This window comes from Trichoplusia ni, chromosome 13 (assembly GCF_003590095.1).
Source record: "Trichoplusia ni isolate ovarian cell line Hi5 chromosome 13, tn1, whole genome shotgun sequence".
In the NCBI taxonomy this organism is placed as follows: Eukaryota; Metazoa; Arthropoda; class Insecta; order Lepidoptera; family Noctuidae; genus Trichoplusia; species Trichoplusia ni.
The window spans coordinates 4,831,580-4,853,501 of record NC_039490.1 but is presented as its reverse complement, the minus strand read 5'-3'; the positions used below and the strand labels follow the sequence as shown (position 1 = coordinate 4,853,501).

The 21,922-nt window shown below is 34.0% G+C and overlaps 1 protein-coding gene and 1 long non-coding RNA gene across 3 annotated transcripts in view; one reads left to right on the top strand and one right to left on the bottom strand.

Annotated features, from left to right (window-relative positions):
* LOC113500367 (myosin light chain kinase, smooth muscle-like) overlaps positions 1-21,922 on the top strand; it is a 39,707-nt gene that overhangs the window by 1,142 nt on the left and 16,643 nt on the right. The window contains exons 1-3 of one of the 2 annotated variants that reach the window (XM_026881142.1): positions 7,653-8,358; positions 14,354-14,397; positions 21,794-21,884. In XM_026881142.1, the coding sequence (XP_026736943.1) occupies positions 8,318-8,358; positions 14,354-14,397; positions 21,794-21,884 (176 nt within the window). In that variant the 5' untranslated portion in view covers positions 7,653-8,317. Of the gene's footprint in view, positions 1-7,652; positions 8,359-14,353; positions 14,398-21,793; positions 21,885-21,922 lie in introns of those variants that run through there. The other variant, XM_026881143.1, reaches the window with a different exon arrangement.
* LOC113500372 overlaps positions 1-21,922 on the bottom strand; it is a 93,762-nt gene that overhangs the window by 65,704 nt on the left and 6,136 nt on the right. The window lies entirely within an intron of this gene.

Sequence of the window (21,922 nt, the reverse complement as noted above, 5' to 3'; positions counted from 1 at the left end):
GAACTCAGCTGGTCGTCTCTTGAAATGCATATTCCTATCTTATCCTTTGACTTTTCCGACTGGATGCACCTTTCTGAAGTAGGAATTCACGATCTTCTTTCAAGAATGAAAACGCCATATACCTAAACGATAGCTTAACATTCTCCGCGCACCATTGAATGTTGTTGACGTAACTGATTATCTAAATTTGTTAGGCAGTTTTCTTACATACTCCGATCTACATTGAAGACCAATAGACCCTCCAAATAAACTTCTAAAATGATCTAAATAGTTTCTAGTATTTTTCCTTTTCTTCTTGAGGTAAAGCTCTATGAAGCATGTGATATCCGGAATGGAGAGGCGGTAAACAAATTTCAAAATGTTGTACTGGAATGTATGATTTTATTAAAAATATTCGAAATAATTATATATTTGAGAATATTACATTGGAAATTCATTGCCTTCCCAAAAGATTTTGGGATGAAATCAAATAATCCTATGTCCACAAACCCGTGATTAAGCTTGGCCTCGTTACACGTCGCTAAGGGACTGGTCAAATATTTTAATATCCTTTCAAAAGTCGGCCTGACAAAAAAATACTTATCGTGTGTTTTATAACAGGATTACAGCGACTCATGTGTTTTTGAAACCAATAATTTTGCTTTAACAATAGAAAAGTGCGGAAAACGTATGAACGAAGCGATTTTTTAAACCTTTCCAACTTTGTCTAAGATGACTACCTGTCAAAAGTATCTTCATAGATCGGACAGAATATAAAAATGTCCTCAAAATAAAAGACAGGCAGCAACTCGCCCAAATCTCTCGCAACCTTCACCGTATCGCAAAAGTTGATTAGTAGTGCATCGAATTGATTAGATACACTTATTAAGTCTGTATCACAAGCGTATCGCGAAAACAATAACTATATCGAGGAAACACGTTACTCAGTTGGAATTTGTACTGATAGCTGATTGCTGGAGATTGAGCAATCAGTTTCTTTATCAAGTGAAGTTATTATAAAGCACTTGAGAACTTCATTGCATGTTTTGATGTGTCATATCTGTCTCAGTTTAAGTGGTACTAGACAAAGATATTTGATGACGTTCTAGTAACATGTTCATTCATACTAAGGACATAGCATCGCCTCTTATAGAACGATAGTTCCAGTACTGTGACAGAGATCCAACCGTCTTCCTGCCAGGCTTCCAGACTTCCGTACTGTAGCTAGCAGCTTGAAAAAAAATCAGATAATGAAAATTTCGTATAGTAAACGCATCTTTTTTTAAATGATCCTCTTGTAAAAAAATCATATCCATTCCGAAGCGGCATTAAACAAACAACTGGGGTATTTTTAAACACGTTTTAACTTGTGTTATTATTCTAAAGATCGCTAGTCCTGATCCTAAAGAAACAATAGACATCACCTATTCTTGTATGGGTGTGTATGAGTGTGCTGTTTATGCGAACAGGATTTGTTTACGATGTGCCCGTGCCTAGACTTCCATTGAACATCGTAACGAAGTCCAATGTATTGCGCATCTATAGAAGCTGGAAAAATATGGTGCTTCGCGGAAATACATATTGGTGAAAATTGAAACAAAGATAGCCCAGCCATAGCCGGATATATAAGAGATACAATGCTCAACGAGTTTCCAACACATCAGAAAAGTTTTCAAAAAAGTAATGGAAACTATACGGTGCTTTATGTTATAGAGATATGTTTTTGGAACCAGGCTTGAATGTAAAACTCTCGTCCGCCGTCATCGCCGCGTCGTCCACGACGAACATGGTGTGATGATCTAGTCAAATACGCAGGGCGCACGTGGCCAGATATCGCAAAGGATAAAGAGGTTTGACAGAGAAAGGGGAGGCCTTTGCCGAGCAGTGGGACCTAAAACAGGCTATACAAAAAATACAGGCCTCCTTGTCTGTTCTCCCAGTTTCAAGTATCATAAGATTTTCGCCCGCATCAAAACAAACTGAGATTCTCCGATCACTAGGAAGTCTTGTACACGTCACTTGTGGAATGTTTCCCACATGTTTATTAACATGCTTCAGTCGTAAAACTAGTGTAAAGGGTTGACCCACGAAATGTTATCGCCATCGCCAGACTTCACGAATTGCGTTCTTAGATTAATAATAAATTTTGTGACAAACACGTGCAAGGAAATTAGTGTGAAAATGTGAAGGTTATGGAAGATTATACTTCACTTCTCATATACTTTGAATAGTTGGATACCATTCATGATTATAATACAGAGTAACATAATAATATGGAGTTTCTTGCCGGATCTTCTCCATAGGAACGCCGAAGTCGAAGTTAAGTCTCGGTAGGAATCAAACGAAGGCTTTCTGTCTAAATTAGACTTGCCATATTATTGATCACAAGTAAATGATCTTCAGAAGTATAGTTATTACAATCCAATGTTGTTTATTTAAATAAGTGTTTCTTATCTACTTGCTGTTATGAACTTCCAATATGCTCATTCCATACCAAATTCCTGCCAAGTCAATTTGTTCGAGAGGTGAAGGAATATCAAATCATATCCTGTAGGAAACCAAACAAAGAAACATTTATACGTTAAATAGAAACCTAGCTACTTGTGAAACCAAGTATGCTCTGTCCTAGAACATATTCTAGTCAAGACAGATTTGCAATAGCATTGTTTGAGTCAAACAAACGTCTGACGGATGCTAAACACGAAAGACCATTGTCTAGTAAGTTATTCTTTCAAACAATAGCCTGGATGTTATTATACAGCAATGCTCGATATAATCTTGGATGCCATTTCTCTTTTATAAATTGGATTTTCATCTCGAATGTCTTGTATTTTAAGTTTACATTTGACTGCGATCTGGACGATTTAGTCCCACTGCAAGGCAAAGCCCCTCCGCCTTCCCCATTTCTGTTTATACCTCTTCGGCTTGAATTCGTCTCTCCATCTTCTTGTAAGCCTATTGCTGGGTGTATTTTTGCCTTTCATTGATTTTCAATTAAAGTCCCCCCTTTTCAGAAATTCAAGCCACATTGTTTGCTATTATTTTATCAATATCCTCTACTAAAAGTATCAAAGTCGTGTAGCGAAATAATTATGGTCACGACTAAGCAAAAACTATTTTTAATGATGTCTAGAAAACAACCGCAAAACTACACGGTGTCAGTTTTCATATGTTATTCGATCTGTCACAACCTCACACAGCTGCATAACAACTTGTACCTACTTACTATTAAATAATTATGTACATAAGATTGTAGAAATATTACCCTAGTATGTATTAATATATTTATTATGATAGAAGAACTGAGTGTCACTGTATTTTCTAAACATTACATAAAAACAGATTCAAGTATGTTTCTTGCAATGACTGGGTAACGAAAAGCCCAAAAAACACAAATCATCTCTAAATGGAAAGGCAGCCACGTTTTTTTTTAATCGTCACCTATCTAAGAACACTTGGGCTCCTAAGAAAAATCAAACGATACCTCAATTATGTTTATCCATTCAGCAGTTCAGGAGATATGACATATTTTTAATTACATGATACAAGGTACGCGCAAAACATAAACCTTCCTTGCAGTATGGTCAAAATTAGCCATTACAAAGAATGTTGATGGAAACAAAAAAATATGAATATTCTCCTACAAAAACATTAACACAGCTATTCTTCTTTTATCTCGCATAACGTTTTATTTTCAATCAGTATTTACTAACAGTACGGCGCTGACTGCTCTTAACATTGAATGTGTCGTAAAACTTACATAAACATATAAAACTCCTTGTTGAATTTTCCTGACAAACATTATTTATGAAGGCTGAATTCTTGTCAAATTTTTTTTCGAAATATATGAAAAGAATTCAGCTTTATTGTCTATTGATTCATTACTTTACAAGTCTACCATACGCCACCTTAAACTATGATGTACAAAAAACCAATTGGTTTTCAACCAATGGACTCATTTCTAGAACATTTAAAACGCCTTATGACTCAGAGTTTTGCCCCAAAACGGTAACCAGTTAACCACTACCTTGTTTATTTATTCATTTAAACATAGACATATTTTTAGACATCGGTTCGTATGAATGTGGGTTTTTTGCAACGTCTCGTCGGGTTCGAAATAGTCTGTCTGGCTGTCGGCCTCGGATCCCACTCGAGCTTGCCACGGACACATCGTATACATTTTACGGAACTATACTACGACTGTACCGGTCTATCTCTTGTCTGTGCATTGTTGGACGGACTTCAAAGTCTACACTATCTATTTTAAAAAAAAACGTGATAGTTGAAAATAGAATGGTCTTATTCGAACTGTTTGAACGACCTTCAAATTCTATTGCAGAAACTATTTATTGTAAAAAACCTCCTTTCTCCTTAAACATTCTCCAAATGATTTGTTGTGAATATATTTTATGGCAAATCCGTAGTTAGCAAGTGTTTATATTTTCCAAACCTTACCACAAGCCACATTCTATATGCGTATAGTCCAAAACGTTGAAAGATCCCGTTGCCCAAGATTTTTCTAGTCTTTTGTTCCATTAGAATTTCATTGATCAAATGTACTGAACTGACAAGTCAAAGTCATTTACATTTAAGTATGTCCAAACGGATCCCATGCATTTGAAGTTTTCCATTCGTTTTCCAATCTCTTACGATGTAAAATTGTCTATAATCTTTCCTTTACAATCGTGTCACCACCACTTACTTCAAATCCAGTACCCAGGTGCCTTTAGTCATCATTCATTATTGATTTGTCAAGATGTAAGTGTCAGATGTGATGGAGAAACGGAGTTTTTACTGAAGCGAGAGTGAAAGCAGCGCAGGCGCAGTATATCTGATCCACGAGACATGTCAACTCATTGAGCTGATGGGAAATCCCTTTGTATAAGCTGAGACTGTTTTTGTGAGTACTTGAAAACAGAAATGCATGCATTGAAAAATATGTGAATATTAATAGTGAATGTTTCGGAAGGCACGTTAAATTGTGGGTCCCGGTTGTTATTCATACATCTTGACACTCGCAGTCAGAAGCTTGAAAGTCTGACAATCACTCTAAGGGGTATCGTGTTGAGAAGGTCAGACTTCGCTGCGCGCGAAGTCGCTCCTTGTAAAACACTGGTGCCTAGCTGGATCCCGTTAGACTGGAAGCCGACCCCAACATAGTTGGAAAAAAGGCTAGGCCGATGATGATGATGAGTACTTGAGAGCTTCTTTCAAAGACTTTCGTCACGATAATCTATTCCACATTCTTCATTTAGTATCACTGTTCAAAGCTCCTCTCAGTGTGCAGGATTGTGTTCAAATAACATTTTGAGCCTCGTTTTATAACCTGTTTGTATCGCTTTTCATTTATGAGTTCTCATCGAAAGAGGTCCTTTTAAAAGGCGTACTCGGGGACCAAAATGTAGTCTAGTAGCCTTGTTGAGGACATTGATATTTAAAATGAGATGGGGAGTCTAACAACGGCAATCAACTTGCTCTATTGGAGAACAGAAATAATTCAAGCAAGCTAGCTACAAAAATATTGTACCTTAGGAAGATAAAACTAATAAGGGTTATTTAACCTGATTCATTATTATAATTGTTTATAAGCTCATGTGAGAGAGGAAAGGGAGTTTAAAGGAGGACCCCCTTCCTCTGTACGTTTTGATTTTGCTAAGTCTGGTAACTTTTTTATGTAAGTTCGAAACAATCTGAATTATCCTGTTTACAAACGACATTTAGTTAAATAAGATTTCAAGACATCGTTCTACTGCGTCTTGGTTTAAGTACCGTCATCAAAGACCCCAAGTCTGCATGTTTTGTTGTTCCCAATATGGTCGAGTACCATATTTGTGAGTCTATTGTTGTGCACGTACACTAACAACCTATCGCCGACTGCCTTTGTAAGAAAGAAGGATGTTAAAAACAAGAATATAATGATAAAGTTTCTGGAACATAAAGATGTTGGCCTAAATATCATTGGAGATTAAAGATTTTCAGTAAACAGTCTAATGAACTCGAAAATTCGATGCGATGACATAAAATTCTTGAATTGTAAATTTGCTGTCAAACGGTAATGATTCCGATAGTGATTGTAACATTAACTCGATGCCTATGTTAAAATTTAAGTTCTTGTTTTGAAATAGACTTTGATTTCGCAATTTATTTTTTCTCTTGGCAAGCATTCGAAACAATTTTGTTATACGACGGGGTCAACCCTGTTATGTCCAGTGACCAGGCTAGACAAGTAAATTACAAGTTTTTTTTTAATTAGTTTAATACTTTATTGTATCCACAAAATATCTATGATTTGAATTATTCTGGGCAATTTTTGACGTTATCAAGTCAGGGTAAAAAGCAAGATGCATTTAATGGCATAAATAATAGCAACAAACAATATCAGGTAAAATCAAAGTAGTTTATTCGGTTATCATTCGAACTACTAACCCATTGATTGAAGCTAATCAGGCTAAACTATAATGTAAATAAAATAAACTGTGATAATTCATTTAGCCAGCCAATACATAAACAATTTTTCGTAACAATTCAATGAGTCAATATGGGAGCAAAGGTTCAGGCCGACTCAGTAACTGCACAGATCTGTTCGAAAATTCAAAATGGAGGTCTGTTACAACAAAGGAATACTGTTTCAACAATTCGTGTGTGTCACACGACATTTGTGTGTGTCGCGGGCACATATGTAACTTGTTCAGTGTCAGTCTTTTATCAGAAACAAGTTTGGAAAGTTAATTCCGGTCGTCGAACCCGTAAACATTCTCCTATCGTCGCGTCGCCTTAAAATGGCAGCCTTCGTTCTTCAACTGTTTGAAATTAACGAATTTCTGATTTAAACACTACTGGCCTCTTCGCAAGATACTTTGACAACCGTTACCGTTGGCAGACAATACTAGGAATGCATGAAAATGAATGCTTTTAAGTCGCGCGATTAAATGCTACAAAAGTCAAGTCGGTTTTTCTTTTTCCATACATTTTTTTCACTTCATTGTTTTGAGAAAGATATTTATAGGTATAATTAGCATCACATTTCATGACGTAATATTTCTTAATCCCCCAGTTCTATACTTATCAATAATTAATTTAACTTACTTTAATCATAATATTCATTCCTATTACTTTTCTCAATAAAAAGCAAACTGCATACGAAACAAGAAACATTTAGAACATACGTAATAATATTTTTTTTATAAATTGTTCGTGTATTTGTATAAAAATAATGTTTTTCTCAACACGTGTGAGCGAAGTTGACGTCACGTTTTAGTGTTTAATATTTTTGGCGCGATAAATATAAAAATCTTGTCAATTTAGAATATGATGGCGAGTGGATTCTGTAACTATTTTATAAGTAAGGATGACACATTGTTTTGTTTATATGTATTATGAAACAAACAATATTGTAGACGAAGAAATTAAGACATAAAAAAAATACATAGTTTCTGTAAAGTTTTTATTTTTGTTAGTTAAAACATTAGTAACTGAAGTCTTATTAATATTTTTATTGTGCTACTAAATATTAAAATACAATATTAACAGTAATCTAAATCTACAAAGGGCTGTCTTATCACAAAGTATGATCATTTTCAACCGACTTTAAAATAGGAGGAGGTTTCCAATATGATGTCTAAATTATATTCCATGGAGTGTGTAATATATGTAACATTGTCTCATGATCATAAGGATGAAAATCAAAGCAAAACTCTATGCTAATTAAACGTAATAATATTAATGGAGTATCACATAGCAGACAATTGGCTGCATCGTCTCACAATGGCGTTCCAAACGCCGCATTCCTATTTTGCTGCCAATTGATTCGTCACTCGATCTTATACGAGCATCTTCAATCAAATCATCGCACTTATCTGACTTCCTTGTATCAAATAACCCGTGTATGCAATATAAATTTATATTCTGTGGTTCAGTGTTCGGCATTGACAGTTTCATCTTTTATTACGTGTTGTGATATTCGTTGTGTTGAAATGACGCTAAAGCTAAATTTTTCAGTAGCTGAGATCAAATATTAAAAAAATGAAAAAAAAAGGTTTTTATCGATGACGTGTTAAAATGCTCTAAATTTGATCTATAACAAAAAAAAGTTAAATAATAATTAAATATTTGTAAAAAAGAAATAGAACGTTTGTGTAGTGTTGAATTTAAAAATAAAGTGCTCCAATTTTGAATATTCATCGAAGCCAATTTGGTGTTCCACCTGTGCGTTCTCAATTACTTTCCGGGTTATTTGCATGGAATTTACGGCAAGTGGTGATGAGATCTCATTTCGTTCTATTACTTTGATTCCGAATGTTTACAACTTTTAGTGAAACAGAGAACAGATTTATTAGAAATGAGTCCATTGGCAAGGATTAAGAAATTCAACAAACAGATGTAAGTAATCTTAAAAGTCAGTCATCGTTATCATGGCACTATGAAATGATTCCTAAAATAATATTGTGGTTGTAAGGAAACATAGTTACCTGTTATTTTTTAATCAGGATATTATTGTGATATTATTCCTTAATTTAAAAGTGCGTCTTGTGCACTACTGTGCGAGTGGTGTTTTAATCTGAATTTTAATAAAAATCTTTAGTACTCATTAAATATTCTTGCAGATGTAATAAACCTGACAATATTCAATTATCAGGCGAATAAACCTACGTATTGGTTGTATAACATGGACCAAAAGAATTTCACCTTGGGTCGCGAAAGCTGTGTTAATTCGCTTGTGACCTGCACGTACCCACTGCCACTTTAGTCAAACATCTTAATAACATAAACGAATTAAATCTTTATAACAAAGGAAAAAAGGTTTTTATTGAAAGACACGATTACGTTACGCAAAACTTGGGTTTTTGTCACTACGCAATCAGTAGTTAATATGAATGCATAATACTTAATATTGGTGATAAAAGTTATAATAAAACGTTAATAGATTCGTATTGTAATTAGATTAAAAAACCACAAACACATTTTTTATCGAAAAGGTTTTTCCGCCTTGAATAAAAGACCCTGTCTAAAAAGAGGGTTTATATCGACAATGTTATGGAAGATCCTGTCAACAAAGAAAAATCGACTACGTAAAAAGAAGATAAAAAAAATACAAAACGTGTAATTTGTCAATGACTTAATCCTCTGCTATCTAGATTAATACGGTTTTAAAAAACAAACAACAGAAACAACTATAATTAACCACAGGCCACAGATAAAACAAGTCCAAACTTTTATTGATATGTGATTAGAAACTAATTTTTATTTGCACTTACAGTTTTTCATTAATTAATATAGCGTTATTAGTTTGCATTTATGCCTTGGTCTGAACTAAAAAGGAATAAGTGCAATAACTGTAATAGGCGTAATAATAATATCCTGCGGACATACCATTATCTCTAAAAGTGTGACAGTTGCTATCGTGGGAGCGGGACAACGTGCTACAAGGCGTAGAGCAGCATCTCTGTTCCACAACTACGTGTCTTACTTTAAATAGTGGTGGTAGGCTTTGCAATATTATTGGACTTTATAAGTAGGAGACGAAAAAGGAAGTTAACGCCGGCCATTACTGTTTCTCTGTAGCTACGATTTAGACCCTAAATAAGTAATTACGATTCTCTGAATTCTATGTATGGGTGTTTATAAAACGGCGTAGGCCAGTTTGTAATTAATTTGTGATAGAAAGATTTAAAACTAAAAAGGTAAACTTGAAAATTGTGTCGTCATCCGTACCTAAGTTACGTAATCTAAAATAGTCATGTTATTCGAGATACCACAAGACTTCTATACCCGATATGAATCTCTAGTTTATTTCACAATTGTCACTTGGAGACAAAAGGGAGGAGCATCTCTTGTACAAAAGACACGACGAAGGTATTTGAAAATATAAAGGGAAATGAACGGCTTTAATACAAAGATACGAGAGTACCACACATTCGGTAAAATTAATCTCGCTTCAAGATTCAACAAAGAAATGCCCAAAGTCTGTACTAATTCAAAAATAAAATAAACAGTGGAAGAGTTGTGTTTCAAAATAGATTTAACCTGATTATTTGAACTCTGCTTGCAGCCATGCATAAATCTAACGAAGTGTGCAAAACCTTATCTGAACATCGGCCTCCTTTCTCACGTGGATATGTGTTAAACAACTAATTAGGTAACTTTACAAGCTAAAATTAACCTTATCTACCTAAATATGAGGACTAATTTCAAATTCAACTACATATTCTTAAAAATCTCGAAGGGCTATTCGATTAAAAAAAAACGATAATTTATCGATATGTAATTGGGAAACTTTAGGAAGTCAAATCAAGTATGTAGCGAGTTTATTTATTAGGTTAAAACTAGTTCCTTTATAAATTATAGCAATTAGATTCGGTGCCAGTAAACAGACAGGTTAATGTGGTACGCTTTAAATGTTGCTAGAATAAATAAATCAAATGTCCCTATGCGGGTTATGCATCATTAGAAATCCCTAAAGTGATAAAAGATAAAAGATAAAGATAAAAGATATTTTTATTTGTAAAACATGAGTATACATACATAGTGTGCATGCAGGGTGTTAAAAAGAAAAAAAAAAGTAACAGTCATGTTTAGCCATTACAGCATACAAATATAAAGAAAGAAAAAATAATCTTATTATTTTGAAATAAACATTTTAAACCTCTCCAAATTAACAATTCAAAAATATCATGTAGTTTTTGTAGCAACTGTTAACGAGGCTAATTTTAATGGTCTACTGATTAGGTCTGAGTAGATAACGACCCTTGAAATATTTCGCAACTCAAAAATTATCGGAATAAAGTTGACACACTTAGTATGTAAGTGACGAATCAGTAGCACTTCGAACAAACTATCCCCTTTCTAAGAGCCAGTGGAATAGGGGTGGTGACTGGGTATAAAAAGAAAAAATCTCATTGGCCCGTCAGTTAGATAATTGAAAAGTATGAGACACGTATTTTTTCCTTTTTCAGAAAAACTAGAATTGACATAGATTAACTGCTTTAAAGTCTAGGAGAGGGGGCCTGTGACGTAACAATATGGTAAAATTTATACTCAATGTATAAATTTTTACTCAATGTATAAATTTTACCATATTGACGTCACGCGTAAGTTTCATTCACTGTAATTTGGTCAATTTATGTTTGCGGGACAAATTAAAAAATACGTATCCATACTTATACAAAAAACTACAAGACGGACACTGCAAAAAAATATTGTCATCAGCCCTATTGCTATATGTACCGACACCCACATAAAGACAGAGGGGTTGTCACGACTGTTCCTGGCTAAAATCATCGGAAAGCTTCTCCGTTTCCTATTGCCGGAGGCCAGTAGCTAGAGATAACACTCGAACGAATGAAGAACAAAACAAGTGACATTTTTAACATCAACCATAATGTCAATTCCAATCAAATCACTCTTACGAATAGTTCAAGACAATTCAGTTTTTTATCATATCACATAAAGGTATTTACCAACATTTAAGCTATTTCCATCATAACCTTGTAGTGATGTCATTAGTCTACGGAAATTTACGGTTTCATTATTTAGCGAAGAGACTATCGATGTGATCGCCAAACTCCTTCAGAATAAGAAGCAGCCACGTCACTTCCTTTGACACTAACTTCCTGTGTATGTACGTCACTCGGCAGATATTGTTAGCAATCTGTTTGGAGAATACTAAAGCGTACACAAACTACATTTGTTGCAAATAAATAAAGAATTGCTTACAACTTTTCTTGGATTTAGTTTGGTTGTGTGTTTTTGAAGAAAATTTGGTCTAATTTGGATATATGTCAATAATAGTATGGTTGGTTGGTATATCCATCGTTTTGAATATGGAGTACAGTTTAACTGAAAATAATAGTCATAGTTTATCTTAGACAACATTCTTAATTTTGACAGTGGTGACAAATTTACTAACATTTAAATAAACTTAATTACGGTCAAATAGTTCAATATATTGCAATTACTTTTTAACCCTTGACAAGAACTCCAAATAATCCATAGATACAGCAAGCCCAACCTTGCTCTATTTAAAAAAAGAACGGTTGAATTTTTTCACGAAGCTTTTTTTACGCATCAATGTTCGTGTTTACAATTCGAGAATTGGCTGAATGTAATGTCTTAGCGTGTTTTGTTTCAAAAAAATAAAACACCATCGTAATTGTCTTCATGAAATAAATCTCTGAATGGGAAGATAAAAGAAAAATATTCGAGATAACTTTTTTTGAATAACTATCTGATGATCAAAGCAATTAAAAGGGGAGGCATAATGGCAAAATAGTCGTTTTTTTTTTCAAATTAAGAAAAATACGAATAAATACTACATAGATAATATGTCAACAATTATCTAGGCCGGTTTTTGTAAAAGAGTTTGTATTATTGTCATTATGTAACATGTTGCCAGTTCATTGCCTTTCTTCTGGTAAAAGAATATCTACCTCCCACACAACTTAACGTTTCCCGCGGATTGATGACCAGCTGATTCATTCCTTCTCCAAATTTTACAATACACTTAGAATACTAACAAATTTCGTGTATTTTTGTAGCTCTCTCTCCATTTTAAGTAGGTATACAGTGTAGACAAGGACTACGTATTATGTGATTGAATGCATGACATTTGTACCAAATCCTCTTTCTGAATGTCTGGATATATTACCCTGATTTTAAAATATTATAAATTCAATAGACATATTGTACTATTGCGAATGCTAAACGACAGATATTGACGGCAAAAATTATTATAAAATGATTTCTAAACTGTCAAGTTTGATGTAATACGTTATTGCCATACAAACGTGTTCCGATTGTTTCAAACTATATTTTAACACTGCTGTATTTATTTTCGGTTAAACTTTACAAGATACGTAAAACAGTAACTCCATACATTTTGCATTTATCTCAAATTAAACGTAATTTCATAACGAAAGACGTCCATATTGACAACAGATCACAAACTAGTAGGCCGCATTATAATTTAAAATATGAAATACAATTGTACGAGCGATCGACACGATATAATAATGGCCCACAAATGTTAGTTCGTAAATAGACGACCCAAATTTGAGTGCACAGCGCTACTGGACTGCAGAATGTAGTCAACTGTTCCACGACACCGGCTAGACAAATGTATTCGTGGTTCGGAATTACACAGCCAGAGTTATATTGTTGATATTCTCTCTATTATTCTAAGGGAATAGGATAGCTAAGTTTGAAAAAATATGTTTTTACAAACGTGGGTGAGCTTGATTTGATGTAACCCCTTTATAAGTTTATAATGAGAAATTGATGGACATGCGTTAAATTTTGAATCAATTAAATTATTCATTTTTAGCTAGTTTTATTTTGTTTTGATGACAGTGGCTACTTTTGGTACTGGTCGAAAAGAGAAGATTAAAAAGTTTTAAGTATTGATAAATTCTAGTTTAGCAGAATTTACAAGTACTATACTAAATAACACCATTTGATACCGTTCTCATCGTAAAACAGATAAAACGCAATGAAATGTTGACTTATGAAATCGAAAAGTTTGACATTGACATTTCTATCCATTACCGTTTGTAAAAGTAGAGTTGTCTAGGCCACCTGGTTGAGCTTTCACTAGCAAAAGCGTGACTGCAGATATAGCCTACTACATTAACATTCAGCACGATAAAATACAAAGAAAGGCCTTATACATAGATGAAAAATATTCATGTATGTATTTCTTAATGAATTAAAACAAAGAAAGTAATTTTATACTTGTATTTTATACATAAGCTCTATTTCATACATATAATTTTTATACTGGAAAATAAACTAATTATCTTGATGCCATTCTCCCGCTCAATGTAAACTACAAAATAAATGAAACTACATTGGCACTAAGCCGAAACAAGTACATAATTGAAGAACAAAGTCTTATTAAAAATGAATTCCGAAATGCTTAGCAAAGTTCATGGGCGAGTATTTTAAAATGTACTATAACGTATCAAAAGCAGATAAATGTTGCCATAAATAATTTCTAAATTGCTCTTTGAATGTTTAAATATATTATTTGCGAGAATATCGTCTTTAATTTGCTCATTAATAATTTGGTGGAAGTAATTTCGGCAGAGGCGTTTGTAAACATTTTATGTGTTTGTTTGGATATCTCAACACATAGCCCGAAATGGAGTGTATTCTTATAATAAACGATTTTGGAGCAAGTTACTATATTCTACGACTTTGAGCGGTTAATCCGATTTTAAAATTCGGACGTTGGAATCTCTGCATTGTACTTATAGCCTGAGTTAACCAACCCAAGAACATAGGCTATATATTTAAAATAAGAACATTAGTCTATAAATGTGTAGATATGTTCATGAAATTTCGAGTTACTTGACTAAATTTCTTTTTCTTCTCATTTCAGATCCGCCGAGATGATCCATGTCGACGAGACCGATCCGGTCGGAGGTAAATGTTTTATTTTAAATTTTCGGAAAGAAAAATAAACTGTTTGCTTTCGCATTATGAGTAACGGGAATGTTAAATATCACGGACGTCATAATGCATCGCGTTCTGTTGATTTTCTGATTCGTTAATTTCTGCGCAAACACAACAATTAACCCCTGCAGGGTCATATCCATAATAAAGTGAATGCAAAAAAAAATGTTTGTATTTTGTAGGCATTGAGACTGTTTACATACTTTGCCCTTTGTAAATGTTGTTAAAGCAGTTGGCTTTATTTGCCAAGCATTTATGACAGCTATATTTTTTAAATCTGATAGTAAACAATATTTTTATTATAACCAACCTTATTCACTGTTTTACTTCGTGTAAACGAATAACCAAACTCGTAAAATAAAAATTGCTTAAATACTATGTCAACTGCCAACATAAATACTAACCTATGCTCTTAATCTGCAGTCAATTATTGCACTAATCTAGGTCAAATCTAAGTTAATTATCATACGAACAGTTAAAATGACGGTAAAATAAAATAAAGTAAACAAACACAAAATTTGGCAAGCGAGTGGAATCCGTCTTTATTTTAAACCCGACCGAATATTTGGAATCGTACGGACGATGACAGCGACATGATCCTCATGCCGTCATGTTGGTACACACTACACGACTATTGGTAGCATTACAAACATACACAGAGGCGCTAGAAGCGCTGTCATTACTTGAAAAGCTGTATTTGATCGGCCAAATTGTATTTTTAGACGTCGGTCGTTCGGAATACGATAATACTTGTGGATTTTGGTAAATGGCTTAATAATAAACTTACAAAACGTCTCCTAATATCCGAAGTAGCAATTAAAGCTCATGCTACTTACATTTACAATACAATGATTCATAATTTATCGATAGATATGTTTAAATTAAATAGTTGCTTAACCTTAAAAATGCGAAGAAAACTATAAAATTGTATGCATTTATTATCATCTAAAAACCCACAAAAATCAAATACTACAACTAATCCTTTTAACAATCTACAGAATAGGGATGTCCCATCTAATCCCGGCATTCGGAAACACGGGAATGTCAGGAATTTTGATCACAAGCTATCCGAAGATCGCATAACCGAATAATTACCGATTCGATCCCGTGAACAAAAAGGCATCGACCCTAGGCATTCAGCCGTAATGCGTAAATACCGTATATTTTATTCATGAGACATTTTTGTATGACTCACAACGTTTAGGCTGTTTCAAAGTTTAAGAATGTGGGATATTGGACCTCCGTGGTAGCTTACTTTAAAAAAGACGATTGTAAGATTGTTGATGTTTATCGAAAAAGATTAATTTATTTATGAGCTTAGTTCTTATGCTTATAAAAAATAGGAAGATGAGTATTGTAGGGAAAAAGCCTAGTTTTATAATTTTCGTTTAATGGTAATATAACCTCTAAAAAAATATGTATTGACTTCATTCGCAATCAACCTTTTGTTTTTAACACCAAAATAATTTTATCTCTTGATTAAATAAAACAATTTCCCCTTTTCACCTTGCCTTAAATTAAAAATACTCTTATTTTTAATTTAAGGCAGACTGCACTTGAGCATAACAAGATTTTAAAATAACATGTAAACAATTTAACATAATTTATCCAAGGTATTTATAAAAGTCCAGTTTTACAAACAATTACGAAAGGTCAACAACCCGAGGGACGAAAATATATCACATATTATAATATATTTCACGTTACCTCGTATCACTAGCCTCTACTAACATACTCTGCACTGACTATATCTGAAATAATATTGTTTTAACGACAAACAAATGCAAACGCTTTCAAATGAAAAAAAAATGAGCCAAACTTGTTGAAATTTTATTGTACTAAATGACAATTATTTTACGTTAAAAAAAAATAAACATCGAATCATCCAGTCTGAAGTTCTCATGTAACAAACGTGGACAGAGGAAAATACAGACGAATTGGGAACCTCCTACTTTTGTAAATCGGTTGAAAATAACAATACATCTAGATCTAATCGAAGGTTGTATGAAACAGGGCCAAAATTTTTCATATGCATAATAAATAATTTACTCAAATTTTCTACAACTAGTACCTAGATTTTAAAAGCCATTCACACGCAATATATTATAATAAAGGTTGGAAGTCGCATGCATTCAGTACAAGTACTAGCAAGTCCAAGGGGTCTACCAACTCGTCGCTTTAAAAGAGACCGCGACCCCTGAGTTTGTTTCGACACTTCTTCACAGGGTAGTCAGATAGGAAATGTCGACTCCAACGTCCTCAAAAAAAAACATGTAAAAGTGATGATATATCCTATTTGCAGAATGAATGATTTAATTTAAATAATATTCTTGCGTAACAGCGCTTTACGCGGCGTACTGCATCTCACTATGCGTCTCTTTCACAACTAACATTTTACTTTAAAACTTGATAATAGGCCTCTAGCCCTTCAGGTTTTTACTTCAGAATACCAACACGTCAGTCTTGGCGCCGATCGATAGACAGGCTCCATTCAAACATATTTATACGATCTTTATATATATATATCTAATATATAAAATTCCCGTGTCACGATGTTAGTTACCGTACTCCTCCGAAACGGTTCGACCGATTCTTATGAAATTTTGTATACATATTGGGTAGGTCTGAGAATAGAACAACATCTATTTTTCATACCCCTAAGTGACAAGGGTTGCCCTCACTAAAATTTATTTTTTTATTTCTTGGACGAAGTTTTTTGTTTTTATTTTTTATCATGTGGCATTAGAAATACATACAACTAGAAAAAAAATATTCGGCAAAACAACGTTTGCTGGGTCAGCTAGTATATATATATAGTCCTCCTTATCGTTTTCGATAACGGCGACCATTGGCAATTCACCTCCTAGCGTGAGCCCTGATGTGACTGGCTAGACCGAGTTTGGATCTAAACATTCCCAATACAGAGGTTCTTCGACGCTCGAATATGTATGGAATGGAGGCGCTACTTATGCAGCGACTGCTCAGGTGGTGTGGACACGTCCTTCGTATGGACGACCACCGTCTACCCAAAGCGATCTTCTATTCCGAGATGGCTGAAGGTAAACGGAAGCTTGGAGGACAATATCTGCGCTACAAGGACGTGTTCAAAAGACATCTGAAGGCTTGCGCTATTGATCCTAAGGACTGGGAGAGGCTTGCATTAAATAGGTCCTCTTGGCGCAAAACTGTTTTTGAAAACGTCAAGTCGTTCGATGTAAAACGACTCCAGAAGCTAGACGAAAAGCGCCAAGCCCAAAAAGCGATCTTTATAATCATTTATTCGTAGGTATAAGAAAATGTAAAGTAAATACTTCATCATCCCCTCGATAATACGCTTGTGATGGTTAAAAACCACTTAATGAGTCGGTAGAGACTAGAGCTTTCGAGAAATTGAGAAAACGGAGAATGCTCAAAAGACCGCCATATTTGCTTAAGCTGCATTTACCAAAAGATCTAAAAATTTAGAGAAATAACAAAATATTCGTGATTCCTTAACATGTTCTTAGATAACTTTTTATAGCAGAACAAATAAGGTAATTGTTTTATAGATAAGGGTGACAAACATTTACACGAACAATACATAATACTAAGATAAATATTTACAGTAATTAGCCATTTATCTGCGGAACAAAATGACTTTCATTTAAATTCTTAAATTAAAAAGCATTAATTTCGAACAATAGAATTTGATTAAAAGCGTTTAATAAAAGGTGTTACAATGGTACAATTCTTGACTACTGTGTAGGTACCAGTACATCATTTAAGGATATGAACCAAGGAACGAAAACTCACTCCAGTGTAGGACTAAACTCGATGCTAAAAGTATCTTATGTCGTGCCCTAGAGTTCCTAAAGTTCTCACCATCCAAATTTCATCAGAAACAGTTTATCGGTTTAGCATAATGAATTGCTAATGTTTTATATGATTAAGCATTAAGCTAAGAAGTTTTTTAGTGATTGACCGTTTTGGATCTCAGATAATTCGAGTGTGAATTAAAAAACCAGCAATGTGAATCAGGTCAGGTTCCTAGGTCGATTAAGACCATAATAACGATGATTACATAACATAGATCTTAGCTAATTTCATAATCACAACAAATAAACAAACAACTAAATGATATAATCATATATAATAAAGTCTATATAAAATCGATGAGTAACATCTTACGAACAGGCAAAGGTAGACGTACGCGTCACTGGCGTCCGCGGTGCATTCAACCCAAGCTCTGTCCAACAGTGTAAGGTTAAACTAAATTAGTACAATTGTCTCGACACTATAAATAAAAAGTTAATTTTGTTTAGCAAAAATAATATGTGGAGGAAGTGGGTTTAGATATAATTGGTAGTAAGATTTTTTTTATATGTTATCTGACGACAAATCAAAGAGAATAATGTTTGAATATGGAATAGCGTAAGTCGTAAAATATTTTTCTTGTGTACCAGATTATGGTATTTTTTTTCTTTATTTCACAATGTAAATATGGTTTTATTTGTATATTTACCTGTGGAAAACGTTAAGTTATAAGATTTTATAATGTAACTGTTTGCTTTTAAAAACTATATTTACTGACGCTAGTTTTACTTCTTAATTATACACAACATTACGGGGCCCCCGGAAATTCACAACACAATCACGGAAATATAATGAATTTCCAAATATTGTGTTGGTAAAATGGTTAAGAGAATGGTAATTTTAAATTTATTCAATTGCCGTACATTCATCGGCCATTTAAATAGCACAATCGGAGCCCGGTAATACCAAAAACGTATCTTTATACCCGTAAGTCAGAATGTTAAAACAAGCTGTTAAAAAAACAGTACAGTAACATGATGTCGAACATATGTTCTCAAGAATAACAATAGGTACAGTCAGTCACATAAGTCATGAACATTAATGAACAAGGCTCAATACAGCAATATACAATAATTTTGTGAAGTGGTAAACAAAGAAACTTAAACATCTGAATTTTAGTGAAAGCTTGCCTTCTACATTGCTGTGCCCTACGTATTATGTATGTAACAGCTTTTCTAGATATGGAGTGCAATAAAAATATTGTGTATTATCCTCTCAGTTGTGAAAAAGGGACACTATTAAAATTCTACACCTTGTAGAGCGCTGTCACGTTCACACTAGTGCTCTGAAGACGTACTACCACCTTACAAAGCAATTTTCCGACGTTTTGATGCTCACTTTTCTTGTCTGTTTGTCGTTCTAGTTGGGTTTTTGCAACTCAATTTAGAGGCACTTCCCGATAAGCTAGCAGGCTGAAATTTTCAGTGTAGCTTCAAACCCTATGACAATACAATTTACAACTATAAAAACTGCTGAACCGATTTTGATAAAATTTGAATGTAGTGACATAAAAAACGCGAGTTTTTAAATCTATAATTTTCTATGTCATGTCTTGAGAAGTTGCCAAAATAATGCACGATGTTTAGTAGCTGCATAATTTTTTATTGACATAGAATTATCGAGAAAATAATTAATTAAATAATAAAGATACTGTTGTACGTTATCAATGATATGAAAATCCACTGTTACGCTTCTACAATTACACTAGGCTTTAAGATTCGGCCGCTTGAAAGTCTGACAACCAGTCTAACCCAGGGGTATCGTGTTGCCTAGGTAACTGGGTTGAGGAGTTCAGGCAGGCAGTCGCTCCTTGTAAAACACTGGGACTTGGCTGAATCGAGTTAGACTGAAAGCCGTCCCCAACATAGTTTGGAAAAGGTTAGGCCGATGATCGGCCGGATATCTTCAAAAATCTCACCTCTTTTTAAACTTGGAAATGTAATGTAAAACCTCTTTTTAGTGTACATTAAAACGCTACTTGAATGCGTAATTCCTTATCTTAGTAATTATTTTTTAATTATCTTCGTTGCATTTTTAACTGATAAGCAGACACGGCACCTTGCCCACGATAATATTACTTGCCTATATGATAAATGAAATACGTTTTTAATAATACATTGAATAGGATCTAAAAAATAAAATAGGTACATAGATTATTTGTGGACTATACCTACCTCTTCTGCACATCGTAAAATTATTTTTACATTCGAAAGCTGATTCGTCCATTCAAATTTAGAAAAAACTGACTCAAATGAACAATAAAAATGAATTACAACATGACGATAGAATTCTGAAAATAAATGTTTACGTTATTTTATCGTAGTATAAAAACTAGTCATACATGTTGAATCAACACCTAGATTTCTCTTTAGAAACCTTATTTATAACCTACCTACTAGATGACACAGAAATACTAAATGTTGTGAATAAATTAATAGTTCCAGTGTACTATGACTTGTAAAAGAAAACTGTGGCCGTTGTCTGAAAGAGAAGGCGCAATACACCATCTCTGTCTAAAGCAGCAACAGGGTCAAAAAAACTTTAACAATAAGTATGGTCGATGTAAATAATTTATTTAAGTAATAATATGAATATTCCACAACCTTCAAACATCATCTAGCTGAAACTAAGCAAAGCTTGTATTATGAGTACTAGACAACTGATAAACACACTTATGTTTCTTGGCACATACACATATTATATTACAGATAAATTATAGTTAGACACGTAATAAATAATCTTCGCACATTCATTTTTACGGGTGGAAATCGAACCCAGGTTCGTCAAGTAAAGTCCAAACTAGAGTTACCCATGAGCATAGTATAGCAGTTCCTTTTCAGGTGTAAAAGAGAGACAGAAATATACACTAACGCCGACCCCTTTTTCTCAAAGGCTTACTCGAAAAAAATACCCAACTGATTCTCTAACAAAGAAAAATAATATTAAGTCCATCAGGAAACGAAAGGAAAATTACATATCAGTCGCTCAATATTATGAAATCAAAGGGGAAAATCACAAAGGTGAATGTTACGACATAACCTTAGTAATACTTAGTCAACTAAGTGAGAAACAACGTGTTTCTATGATGTTAAGATAACTGGTAGGTCAAGTGCCAATTATGCTAGTGAGATAAGGTTTACGAGCCTAGATAATACATGAGATAACGGGACAAACGTAAATGATTATTTTCTTTTTAATCCGAACTGTTTTTAACTTTTTGTTAGGGTCAGCTTCCAGTGTAACTGGATTCAGCTAAGTACCAGTGTTTTACAAGGAGCGACTCCCTATCTGACCTCCTCAACCCAGTTACATGGGCAATACCATACCCCTTAGTTAATGTGCCTTCCGAAACACGGAGGAACTCGTTATGACAATGATGGCCACCACCAAACCCATAACCAACCACGTCAAGCGTTGCTTGATCTGTGATCGATTCACATAATATAGCAGTTATAGCTTAGCCATGGAACATGGAATCTTAAAAATACTTATATCAATCGTTTTTTTTCCTCAGAGATCGAGCCCCCATTTCCCTGTCGCGATGTCAACATCAAACGGAGCACTGATGTCAACGAGTTTTATGAAATGCTCTCCGAAATCGGCAGGTAAGTCTTATCTCGTAAACTACAATAAGTGTTTGCTA